Source organism: Eleutherodactylus coqui, chromosome 3 (genome assembly GCF_035609145.1).
Source record: "Eleutherodactylus coqui strain aEleCoq1 chromosome 3, aEleCoq1.hap1, whole genome shotgun sequence".
Lineage (NCBI taxonomy): Eukaryota > Metazoa > Chordata > Amphibia > Anura > Eleutherodactylidae > Eleutherodactylus > Eleutherodactylus coqui.
Genome location: NC_089839.1, coordinates 315,836,053 through 315,849,610, shown reverse-complemented (window position 1 = coordinate 315,849,610; position 13,558 = coordinate 315,836,053). Strand labels below are relative to the sequence as shown.

The following is a 13,558-nucleotide window of genomic DNA, read 5'->3' as shown; positions in this document are numbered from 1 at the left end:
GGCTCAATATGCAGAAAAGGACATAGGACAGTAAACGTGTGCGAGCCGGTGATGTGCCGCATCCGAGGAACCGCGAAAGTCATACAGCACACAGGAAAGACGCCGAAAAGCAACAGTTCCATAAAGCAGCTGGCACGTCTACGCCTTCAGGATGATAGTCAGCGCCGCACGGATCCGCATGTTACACGGAGCTCGGGAAGCTTCTCGCCGTTTCCACGGACGCTGTCAGTCTGGGATCCATCCGGCAAAAAGGCTCTGAACTCCAAGGCTGCGTTCCCTCGTCAATCAGGACATGATCGGCAATTGTGGCACAAGAGATGCGACGTGCTGCAGAGCCTCGAGGAAAAGACCGTTTACATGCGGCTGCAACCCCATTCATTCAACAGAATACAAATGCTCCATTACCAACACATCAGCGGCGCGAGATCTCGGGAAAACGGCCAAATATTACTACCACCATCTCAAGAATAATGGGGTCACTGCGCTGCGGTCTCCATGTGTACAACCTGCATTGGTGGTTTCCAGGTCTGGGGGGACACGGAGTAATCTGCAGCCTAGTACCGCCGATCAGGTCCAGCGATACTGCAGGCTACGGGACGGGTCTCCCCCGAAGAGGTACCAGAACCGCGGCCAGCGAACCAACGTAGCTAATGCCATTGCCCCAGCAAAACAACTTATCAGCTAGCCGTGGCGGTCCGACCACCAAAAACATGACCTAATCACGAGAATGGAGGTCCGGAGTCCCCCGATATGAATGGGGCGGCTGTCTAACAGGTACTGCAGCTCCATTCACCTCCACAGGGCTGGCAGACTGCTGAGTTCTTGTAGTCGGCCATTTTCGGTAGCCCTATAGAGATGGATGGAGCAGCAGTGTGTATATGTGACCATTCATACCGGAAGACTCCAGACCCCCATTCTTACGAGAGGGTGGGGTTCCGAAAAGTTGCAATCACTCCAATCAGACACTTCCCATGGGTCCCGAGGACAGAGAAGCTGTTGATGTATAGGGGTTTGTATGGATCCCCATCTGTTAAGACAATAACCGAAGCCTTACTGCCCCGTCCGCAGCCCGGCGGTCCTCCTGGTCTTGGTTTAGGACTACTGCAGCAGGGGGGCGCCGTTCTCCTTAAATTGTGGCTCCCATCATCAGAGCAGTGATGCCAGGAAGACGGCATCTGATCGCAGCGGCTTCTGATTGGCTGCAACAGTCAGGCAGTAGCCGTTCCTAAACAAAGGCAGGGGACCACCGCGGGGCTGCAGCGTTGCATTGCTGGGGGGAGGAGAGGGGCCAACGCAACGCATGTCAGAGTTTTACCAGATCTGAATCCATTTTTGAAAAATCATATTCTATCACACCCAGACATTGTATGCTTACATAGATGTACGGGTGACAGCCTGCAGACCAATCAGCAGCACCCACAAATACTCTATGTAGACAAAGTATGTGCCCCCTAGCAGTTCGGCCCGAATCAGGTATATAGGAGAGGATCACACAGGAGACCCCAGAAACCATCAGATGTCCCCACGTGTAGGGCTGACAACGGGGGTCTGGCGGGGGGAGGGATGTCGTCCCCACGTGTAGGGCTGACAACGTGGTCTGGTGAGGGGCGGGGGGAGGGATGTCGTCCTCACGTGTAGGGCTGACAACGGGGGTCTGGCGGGGGATGTCACCCCCACGTGTAGGGCTGACAACGGGGGTCTGGCGGGGGGAGGGATGTCGTCCCCACGTGTAGGGCTGACAACGTGGTCTGGTGAGGGGCGGGGGGAGGGATGTCGTCCTCACGTGTAGGGCTGACAACGGGGGTCTGGCGGGGGATGTCACCCCCACGTGTAGGGCTGACAACGGGGGTCTGGCGGGGGGATGTCACCCCCACGTGTAGGGCTGACAACGGGGGTCTGGCGGGGGGATGTCACCCCCACGTGTAGGGCTGACAACGGGGGTCTGGCGGGGGGATGTCACCCCCACGTGTAGGGCTGACAACGGGGGTCTGGCGGGGGGATGTCACCCCCACGTGTAGGGCTGACAACGGGGGTCTGGCGGGGGGATGTCACCAGGTGTAGGGCTGACAACAGGGTCTGGTGGGGGGATGTCACCAGGTGTAGGGCTGACAACGGAGTCTGGTGTGGGATGTCACCAGGTATAAAGCTGAGAACGGAGTCTGGTGTGGGGATGTCACCAGGTGTAGGGCTGACAACAGGGTCTGGTGGTGGGATGTCACCAGGTGTAGAGCTGACAACGGGGTCTGGTGGGGGGATGTCACCAGGTGTAGAGCTGACAACGGGGTCTGGTGGGGGGATGTCACCAGGTGTAGAGCTGACAAGGGGGTCTGGTGGTGGGATGTCACCAGGTGTAGAGCTGACAAGGGGGTCTGGTGGTGGGATGTCACCAGGTGTAGAGCTGAGAACGGAGTCTGGTGTGGGGATGTCACCAGGTGTAGGGCTGACAACAGGGTCTGGTGGTGGGATGTCACCAGGTGTAGAGCTGACAAGGGGGTCTGGTGGGGGGATGTCACCAGGTGTAGGGCTGACAACGGGGTCTGGTGGGGGGATGTCACCAGGTGTAGGGCTGACAACGGAGTCTGGTGTGGGATGTCACCAGGTATAAAGCTGAGAACGGAGTCTGGTGTGGGGATGTCACCAGGTGTAGGGCTGACAACAGGGTCTGGTGGTGGGATGTCACCAGGTGTAGAGCTGACAACGGGGTCTGGTGGGGGGATGTCACCAGGTGTAGAGCTGACAAGGGGGTCTGGTGGTGGGATGTCACCAGGTGTAGAGCTGACAACGGGGTCTGGTGGGGGGATGTCACCAGGTGTAGAGCTGACAAGGGGGTCTGGTGGTGGGATGTCACCAGGTGTAGAGCTGACAACGGGGTCTGGTGGGGGGATGTCACCAGGTGTAGAGCTGACACCAGGGTCTGGTGGGGGGATGTCACCAGGTGTAGGGCTGACAACAGGGTCTGGTGGGGGGATGTCACCAGGTGTAGAGCTGACACCAGGGTCTGGTGGGGGGATGTCACCAGGTACTGGGAAGGACTAGGACCATAGTGAAATCCATGCTCAACACCAATGGGCACAGAGACATCCCGGACAATGTGGCATCACCTCCCCTGTGGTAATACTCTGGTACAGCTCCGTGTCTCCACCAACATGACGAGCGCCATGTCATACGGCACGCAGTGCGGAGGGGCAGAACGTCTGCAGACTTCATTGTCCCAAAGTTTGGATCTCAATCCCATCGAGCGGGACGAACTAGAACGCCGTATCCGTGCGCCCAACACGTCCATCATTGATATCTGGAGCTCTACTACAGGAATTGCGGCAAATCCCTCCACACATCGGTGGGAATCTGGTGGGCCAACATCGGGGGAAAATGGGAATAAAACCAATTCCACCCCTTCCATGTGCGTCCCAATACTTGTGTCAGTGTAGTGCATTCCCCTGCCTGTGCTGACTGGGAGGCAGTCTATTCACACTACGGACATAACGTCTTACGTACCGCGGAATCCCCCTTCTAAGAGAGTGGTGGCCCGGATCCTCTTCTGTCCGCACCACTCGTACTCCTCGAACCGATGTCCGTTCTCATTCTCGATGTCTACCGAGTCGTCTTCATTCATGCAGGTCTCTCTCTGTAGGAGGACAAGAAGCTGCGCGGTGAGAAGAGGGAAATACGAGAAACCAGGAGCGTTACACTAACAGTCAATCTAGAGCTGGAAAAAGGAGCATCCGACTACATAAGAGGCACTACAAAGTGTGTGAAGACCCCTGGCCACATGGAGTCAACAAGAAGAGCAATAGGCAGCAGAGCTGACACTCTATACAGACCAAGGGTTAGAAAGGAGAGGAGATCTAGACAGGGAAGCGAGAGAAGAGAGCGGGGCTGGCCGGGCCTCCCCTGTTCCTCTACCTTAGCCAGACACAGTTCCACATGTCTACTCATCTCCTCCTCGGATCCAGACAATGGCCGACTGCAGAGCGGACATACCTGTCCCTCATCTTGCTTTCGCCGTTTCATCTTTCCAATCCGGGCTGACAGAGCGGGAGACAGAAAGAGAGAACAAGTTTCCATAAATACATCCGTCATATCACAGAAGGCGACACACTTAGTCCAGTCACCGTATGCGGTACGACGCGCCCAGGAGGGTCACAAGAAACCGCGCAGAACAATTAGTGTGCCCATTGTGGCATAGATTGCTAGAAACAGATCCCAGGACCCTCGCGGTGGGAAAACACTGGCAGATCTGCAACAGACGGGTCTTCTGACTACCGCTTATATCGTAATGTCATATCTGGATACCAGCATGAAGACCCGCAGCAGAAAGCGCCCGGGCGATGGTACCCCAAGTCTGCGCTCATACGGGGGACTCATGCGCTGCAGACTTGAAATCTGCATGATGGAAGCACTTTAGTTCCGTGTGCGCTGTTGATGCAGAATCTGTGTCAGGAAATACGCTTCGGCCTTATGGTTTACAGGTTTACATTGCCATTCACAAAGGCTGTTTCTGATGTGATTTTATATTGCGCGGACGCCTCGCGGGCCCTTTAGGGGGCGCTCATAGGCGGCACATTTTGTGCTGCAACTCTTGGTGCAGATTTTCCGCTGTGGAACGCTCACTTATGCAGCCTGACGATCGGGCAAGTATATTCCTGCGAGCGCGCCAATCTGCTCATCCGGCCACGTTAGCATGCCCACGATCAGCCAACAGAAGAGCGTGCGTGTAAACAGGGCAACCAATGACTTCTATATGGAACGGTCGCATTAACGCTTGTTGGTCCCGGCCGTGTGTGAATGGCGGTAACGGGCACTGACTGCCACGTTGTATCGATCGGCGCTCATCAGGAGACGGTCCTTGGCCCTTGTAAACGTTCTGTGCAGGCCTTCTACACGGAGAGTCAGCGACAAAGTGAAGGGGATTCAAAAGAAAAGCCCCTCATCCGCGCGTCCACTGCGCCACGTGGTCTGGTTATGGAGGCAGGATTTGCGCTGTGAGATGTCTCCCAGTACATCCGCCCGTGCGGCCGCACCGTCAGCGCGTTCGGACCTCGCAGATTCGGGCAGGCATTCAAAGCAGATTTCTCCCTTTAAATTGAAGGAGTGAAATCTGCTGCAGATCTGCGCCGTGTGAACGCCGCTGCGGCCATCTTTACACGGGGTGGATTTCCTGCAACGCCTGACACATTGTGATGCAGATTTGATATCGGTCTTAACAAAAGCAGAAAAAAAAATCCACAGCGAGTTCCACCGCCGAGCGGCAACACAAGAGCGCGCTGCCGATCGTCCTGCAACGTGTGAACAGAGCGCAGGAAACAACCCCCATGAACATCCCCCAAATGTCAGCGATGGAAGAGGAGCCGATCCCAGAGGCACGGCGTGACCGCAGGCGAGAGCGAGCAGTGTGACTAATTAATGCCGATGGCTGGAATCATCTCTAATCAGCTCATCTGTCCCTCCGTCTTGCTCTTCTGTCGTCTTCCAGCATTTCCCGCCTTCTCCCACTAATCAAAAGTGAAGAAACATGAATGCTACTTGCCGGAGTCGGGAGGAGAGGACGGCGGTCGGCTCCGGAGCGCAAGAATAGCAGCGCTGATCTTTTGTTATTATTCGGCCCTTGTGGCCGCAGGTGGAGAGCAGAGCGGCCATAATGTGAACATAAAGGTCTTCCCATCATTAAGGTCTAAGCGTCGGGGTGTAGCGCCGGCGCCGCGGCTGTTACTGCAAGAGGCGGAAAGCAATTACAAAGTGGACTGAAAGGTCACCACGTTTCTTGCCTCGACCTCTCGCAGGCAGCGATAGATCATGGCCGACGCTTTACGGATGAGAGCCGCTGAACGTGGCGCCTCCATTACTATAGGGGATGAGGACGGCCCTGCGGTGGGGCTGCGGGCGCTCGCGGCTTCAGACTCCTTTCTGTTGCAGATTTGCGGTTCCGTTCTCACCTGCAGCCGCTTACAGGGGACCATCAGCCGCCATCATCACGAAGGTGACCGCACAACGCGTGGCGGTACAGTCAGGTGGCAACACAGCTGGACCCCCACAACGACCCAGACTGGGACCACCTACTATATACAGGTGACTATATATGGAGGGAGCAGGGATTACATCACTACATACAGGTTGGTACAAAAGACTGCCTACAGGTAGGTACAGATGAAAATATACAGGTGACCATGCATGGAAGGGGCGTGGATTACAGCACCATATACAGGTGGGTACTGGTGACTGCCTACAGGTTGGTACATAGAGGAGACTATATACAAAGGGATATATATACACATACATACAGGTAGCCACATACGGAGGGGGCAGGGATTACATAAGAACATATAGGTAGGTACAGGTGACTATATATGGAGGGGTATATTTACATAGAGGTAGGTACACACACAGGTGGCTACACATGGATGGGTATACATACAGGTAGGTACACACACACACACACAGGTGGCTACACATGGAGGGGTATACATACATACATACATACAGGTAGGTACAAACACACACACAGGTGGCTACACAGAGGGGTATACATACATACAGGTAAGTACACACGCACAGGTGGCTACACATGGAGGGGTATACATACATACAGGTAAGTACACACACACACACACAGGTGGCTACACATGGAGGAGTATACATACATACATACATACATACAGGTAGGTACACACACACAGGTGGCTACACATGGAGGGGTATACATACATACAGGTAGGTACACACACACAGGTGGCTACACATGGAGGGGTATACATACATACAGGTAGGTACACACACACACACAGGTGGCTACGCATGGAGGGGTATACATACATACAGGTAGGTACACACACAGGTGGCTACGCATGGAGGGGTATACATACAGGTAGGTACACACACAGGTGGCTACACATGGAGGGGTATACATACAGGTAGGTACACACACAGGTGGCTACACATGGAGGGGTATACATACAGGTAGGTACACACACAGGTGGCTACACATGGAGGGGTATACATACAGGTAGGTACACACACAGGTGGCTACACATGGAGGGGTATACATACAGGTAGGTACACACACAGGTGGCTACACATGGAGGGGTATACATACAGGTAGGTACACACACAGGTGGCTACACATGGAGGGGTATACATACAGGTAGGTACACACACAGGTGGCTACACATGGAGGGGTATACATACAGGTAGGTACACACACAGGTGGCTACACATGGAGGGGTATACATACAGGTAGGTACACACACAGGTGGCTACACATGGAGGGGTATACATACAGGTAGGTACACACACAGGTGGCTACACATGGAGGGGTATACATACAGGTAGGTACACACACAGGTGGCTACACATGGAGGGGTATACATACAGGTAGGTACACACAGGTGGCTATACTTGTAGGGGTATACATACAGGTAGGTACACACAGGTGGCTATACTTGTAGGGGTATACATACAGGTAGGTACACACAGGTGGCTATACATGGAGGGGTATACATACACACAGGTAGGTACACACAGGTGGCTATACATGGAGGGGTATACATACACACAGGTAGGCACACACAGGTGACTATATGGAGGGGTATACATACAGGTAGGTACACACAGGTGACTATATGAAGGTATACATACATACAGGTAGGCACATACAGGTAGCTATATATGCTATAAATTGAGGGGTATATATACATACAGGTAGGTACACACAGGTTACTATATATGGAGGGGTATATTTACATAGAGGTAGGTACAGGAGGGGTATATGTAGACAGACAGGCGACTATATGTGGAGGGGTATATAGACAGACAGGCGACTATATGTGGAGGGGTATATAGACAGACAGGCGACTATATGTGGAGGGGTATATAGACAGACAGGCGACTATATGTGGAGGGGTATATAGACAGACAGGCGACTATATGTGGAGGGGTATATAGACAGACAGGCGACTATATGTGGAGGGGTATATAGACAGACAGGCGACTATATGTGGAGGGGTATATAGACAGACAGGCGACTATATGTGGAGGGGTATATAGACAGACAGGCGACTATATGTGGAGGGGTATATAGACAGACAGGCGACTATATGTGGAGGGGTATATAGACAGACAGGCGACTATATGTGGAGGGGTATATAGACAGACAGGCGACTATATGTGGAGGGGTATATAGACAGACAGGCGACTATATGTGGAGGGGTATATAGACAGACAGGCGACTATATGTGGAGGGGTATATAGACAGACAGGCGACTATATGTGGAGGGGTATATAGACAGACAGGCGACTATATGTGGAGGGGTATATAGACAGACAGGCGACTATATGTGGAGGGGTATATAGACAGACAGGCGACTATATGTGGAGGGGTATATAGACAGACAGGCGACTATATGTGGAGGGGTATATAGACAGACAGGCGACTATATGTGGAGGGGTATATAGACAGACAGGCGACTACGTATGGAGGGGTCTATAGACAGACAGGCGACTACGTATGGAGGGGTCTATAGACAGACAGGCGACTACGTATGGAGGGGTATATAGACAGACAGGCGACTACGTATGGAGGGGTATATAGACAGACTGGCGACTACGTATGGAGGGGTATATAGACAGACAGGTGACTACGTATGGAGGGGTCTATAGACAGACAGGTAGGTACAGGCGACTATATATGGAGGGGTCTATAGACAGACAGGTAGGTACAGGCGACTATATATGGAGGGGTCTATAGACAGACAGGTAGGTACAGGCGACTATATATGGAGGGGTCTATAGACAGACAGGTAGGTACAGGCGACTATATATGGAGGGGTCTATAGACAGACAGGTAGGTACAGGCGACTATATATGGAGGGGTCTATAGACAGACAGGTAGGTACAGGCGACTATATATGGAGGGGTCTATAGACAGACAGGTAGGTACAGGCGACTATATATGGAGGGGTCTATAGACAGACAGGTAGGTACAGGTGACTATATATGGAGGGGTATACAGACAGGTAGGTACAGGTGACTATATATGGAGGGGTATATAGACAGACAGGTAGGTACAGGTGACTATATATGGAGGGGTATATAGACAGACAGGTAGGTACAGGTGACTATATATGGAGGGGTATATAGACAGACAGGTAGGTACAGGAGACTATATATGGAGGGGTATATAGACAGACAGGTAGGTACAGGAGACTATATATGGAGGGGTATACAGACAGACAGGTAGGTACAGGAGACTATATATGGAGGGGTATATAGACAGACAGGTAGGTACAGGAGACTATATATGGAGGGGTATATAGACAGACAGGTAGGTACAGGAGACTATATATGGAGGGGTATATAGACAGACAGGTAGGTACAGGAGACTATATATGGAGGGGTATATAGACAGACAGGTAGGTACAGGAGACTATATATGGAGGGGTATATAGACAGACAGGTAGGTACAGGAGACTATATATGGAGGGGTATATAGACAGACAGGTAGGTACAGGAGACTATATATGGAGGGGTATATAGACAGACAGGTAGGTACAGGAGACTATATATGGAGGGGTATATAGACAGACAGGTAGGTACAGGAGACTATATATGGAGGGGTATATAGACAGACAGGTAGGTACAGGAGACTATATATGGAGGGGTATATAGACAGACAGGTAGGTACAGGAGACTATATATGGAGGGGTATATAGACAGACAGGTAGGTACAGGAGACTATATATGGAGGGGTATATAGACAGACAGGTAGGTACAGGTGACTATATATGGAGGGGTATATAGACAGACAGGTAGGTACAGGAGACTATATGGAGGGGCATATAGACAGACAGGTAGGTACAGGTGACTATATATGGAGGGGTATATAGACAGACAGGTAGGTACAGGAGACTATATGGAGGGGTATATAGACAGGTAGGTACAGGAGACTATATGGAGGGGTATATAGACAGGTAGGTACAGGAGACTATATATGGAGGGGTATATAGACAGACAGGTAGGTACAGGTGACTATATATGGAGGGGTATATAGACAGACAGGTAGGTACAGGAGACTATATGGAGGGGTATATAGACAGACAGGTAGGTACAGGAGACTATATATGGAGGGGTATATAGACAGGTAGGTACAGGAGACTATATATGGAGGGGTATATAGACAGGTAGGTACAGGAGACTATATATGGAGGGGTCTATATACAGACAGGTAGGTACAGGAGGGGTATATAGACAGACAGGTACAGGTGACTATATATGGAGGGGTCTATAGACAGGTAGGTACAGCTGACTATATATGGAGGGGTATATAGACAGACAGGTAGGTACAGGTGACTATATATGGAGGGGTACATAGACAGACAGGTAGGTACAGGTGACTATATATGGAGGGGTCTATAGACAGACAGGTAGGTACAGGTGACTATATATGGAGGGGTCTATAGACAGACAGGTAGGTACAGGTGACTATATATGGAGGGGTCTATAGACAGACAGGTAGGTACAGGTGACTATATATGGAGGGGTATATAGACAGACAGGTAGGTACAGGAGGGGTATATAGACAGACAGGTACAGGTGACTATATATGGAGGGGTCTATAGACAGGTAGGTACAGCTGACTATATATGGAGGGGTATATAGACAGACAGGTAGGTACAGGTGACTATATATGGAGGGGTACATAGACAGACAGGTAGGTACAGGTGACTATATATGGAGGGGTACATAGACAGGTAGGTACAGGTGACTATATATGGAGGGGTCTATAGACAGACAGGTAGGTACAGGTGACTATATATGGAGGGGTCTATAGACAGACAGGTAGGTACAGGTGACTATATATGGAGGGGTCTATAGACAGACAGGTAGGTACAGGTGACTATATATGGAGGGGTCTATAGACAGACAGGTAGGTACAGGCGACTATATGTGGAGGGGTATATAGACAGACAGGCGACTATATGTGGAGGGGTATATAGACAGACAGGCGACTATATGTGGAGGGGTATATAGACAGACAGGCGACTATATATGGAGGGGTATATAGACAGACAGGCGACTATATATGGAGGGGTCTATAGACAGACAGGTAGGTACAGGCGACTATATATGGAGGGGTCTATAGACAGACAGGTAGGTACAGGTGACTATATATGGAGGGGTCTATAGACAGACAGGTAGGTACAGGTGACTATATGTGGAGGGGTATATAGACAGACAGGCGACTATATGTGGAGGGGTATATAGACAGACAGGCGACTATATGTGGAGGGGTATATAGACAGACAGGCGACTATATGTGGAGGGGTATATAGACAGACAGGCGACTATATGTGGAGGGGTATATAGACAGACAGGCGACTATATGTGGAGGGGTATATAGACAGACAGGCGACTATATGTGGAGGGGTATATAGACAGACAGGCGACTATATGTGGAGGGGTATATAGACAGACAGGCGACTATATGTGGAGGGGTATATAGACAGACAGGCGACTATATGTGGAGGGGTATATAGACAGACAGGCGACTATATGTGGAGGGGTATATAGACAGACAGGCGACTATATGTGGAGGGGTATATAGACAGACAGGCGACTATATGTGGAGGGGTATATAGACAGACAGGTAGGTACAGGTGACTATATATGGAGGGGTATATAGACAGACAGGTAGGTAGGTACTCACCGTTCAGCCGCGTCTGCCGGTTGGCTCTCACTCTCAGGAATGTCTGCGGGGTGACAGAGGACAGGCGGTTAGAGCCCCCCGGACACACACGGCGCCCGCGGCCCGGATGGCGGCGGATCCTCCCCTCCCCCCGCCGATGTAAACAAACCTACTTCCTCTCTGCGGCGGCCGGTGCCCTCCCTCTGCATGGTACTACTGAGCTGCCGCCTGCAATGAAAGCCTCCGGGGCTCCCTGCCGCCTCTCATGACCGGTCCGGAAGGGCCGTTGTGCCCGTTATCCGACCCCCGTGCCGATGGCGGCGGATTCTAACGGCTCCTCACAGCCTGAATGGACGGACGACGGCGGCCATCTTGGGTAAGTCATGTGACCGAGGCGCACGAGCGGGAGGCGCGTCTACGTGAGCACGCTACAGGGTAACCATGGCAACCTTGAGGCGGGAAGCGGGACGTCCTATCCGGGGCCTTCCAGAGCGTGAGGTGAAAACTGCGGAGCCGCCGAGTGTGGCTGATAACAGAGAGTCTATCACTTGTGATGCTGCCTGCTGTATCTAATCCAGTCCCATGTGATACAAGGCAGTGTATCTAAGGCTGTCACGTGTAAGTTTGCATTGACAGCTATGATGTTGCGCTCTGAGGGCGGTCGCCATGTCAGTGGCGCACACACAGCCGCACCTCTGCGCTCCTCATCACATGCAGGCGGCTCCCAGGAGCAGTGCGGCTCCGTGACCCCTGCGTGATGATGTGCGGGGGCCACACATACCGCAAGGCACAGAGCGAAAACCATCCGGGCCTGACAGCGGCGCAGTGTACCACGCATGGCGTCCAGCGGGTCCCCACTAGCTCAGCGTGCAATAGGGGTGAAGACCGGGCGTGTGCGCCCTAAACCTGCCCGTGTATAGGGGTGAAGACCGGGCGTGTGCGCCCTAAACCTGCCCGTGTAATAGGGGGTGAAGACCGGGCGTGTGCGCCCTAAACCTGCCCGTGTATAGAGGTGAAGACCGGGCGTGTGCGCCCTAAACCTGCCCGTGTATAGGGGTGAAGACCGGGCGTGTGCGCCCTAAACCTGCCCGTGTATAGGGGTGAAGACCGGGCGTGTGCGCCCTAAACCTGCCCGTGTATAGGGGTGAAGACCAGGCGTGTGCGCCCTAAACCTGCCCGTGTAATAGGGGGTGAAGACCGGGCGTGTGCGCCCTAAACCTGCCCGTGTATAGAGGTGAAGACCGGGCGTGTGCGCCCTAAACCTGCCCGTGTATAGGGGTGAAGACCGGGCGTGTGCGCCCTAAACCTGCCCGTGTAATAGGGGTGAAGACCAGGCGTGTGCGCCCTAAACCTGCCCGTGTAATAGGGGTGAAGACCGGGCGTGTGCGCCCTAAACCTGCCCGTGTAATAGGGGTGAAGACCGGGCGTGTGCGCCCTAAACCTGCCCGTGTAATAGTGGTGAAGACCGGGGGTGTGCGCCCAAAACCTGCCCGTGTAATAGGGGTGAAGCCCGGGCGTGTGCGCCCTAAACCTGCCCGTGTAATAGGGGTGAAGACCGGGGGTGTGCGCCCTAAACCTGCCCGTGTAATAGGGGTGAAGACCGGGCGTGTGCGCCCTAAACCTGCCCGTGTAATAGGGGTGAAGACCAGGCGTGTGCGCCCTAAACCTGCCCGTGTATAGGGGTGAAGACCGGGCGTGTGCGCCCTAAACCTGCCCGTGTATAGGGGTGAAGACCGGGCGTGTGCGCCCTAAACCTGCCCGTGTAATAGGGGTGAAGACCGGGTGTGTGTGCCCTAAACCTGCCCGTGTATAGGGGTGAAGACCGGGCGTGTGCGCCCTAAACCTGTCTGTGTAATAGGGGGTGAAGACCGGGCGTGTGCG

The 13,558-nt window shown here is 52.9% G+C and overlaps 1 protein-coding gene across 5 annotated transcripts in view; it reads right to left on the bottom strand.

The window, feature by feature from the left end:
• The window catches only part of RNF220 (ring finger protein 220), a 235,369-nt gene that overhangs the window by 35,146 nt on the left and 186,665 nt on the right, over positions 1-13,558 (bottom strand). For 2 of the 5 annotated variants that reach the window (XM_066597999.1, XM_066598000.1), the window contains exons 6-8: positions 11,699-11,741; positions 3,982-4,025; positions 3,496-3,625 (exon numbers count right to left, since the gene is read on the bottom strand). In XM_066597999.1, the coding sequence (XP_066454096.1) occupies positions 3,496-3,625; positions 3,982-4,025; positions 11,699-11,741 (217 nt within the window). Of the gene's footprint in view, positions 1-3,495; positions 3,626-3,903; positions 4,026-11,698; positions 11,742-11,850; positions 12,063-13,558 lie in introns of those variants that run through there. The other 3 variants (XM_066597997.1, XM_066597998.1, XM_066598001.1) reach the window with 2 other exon arrangements.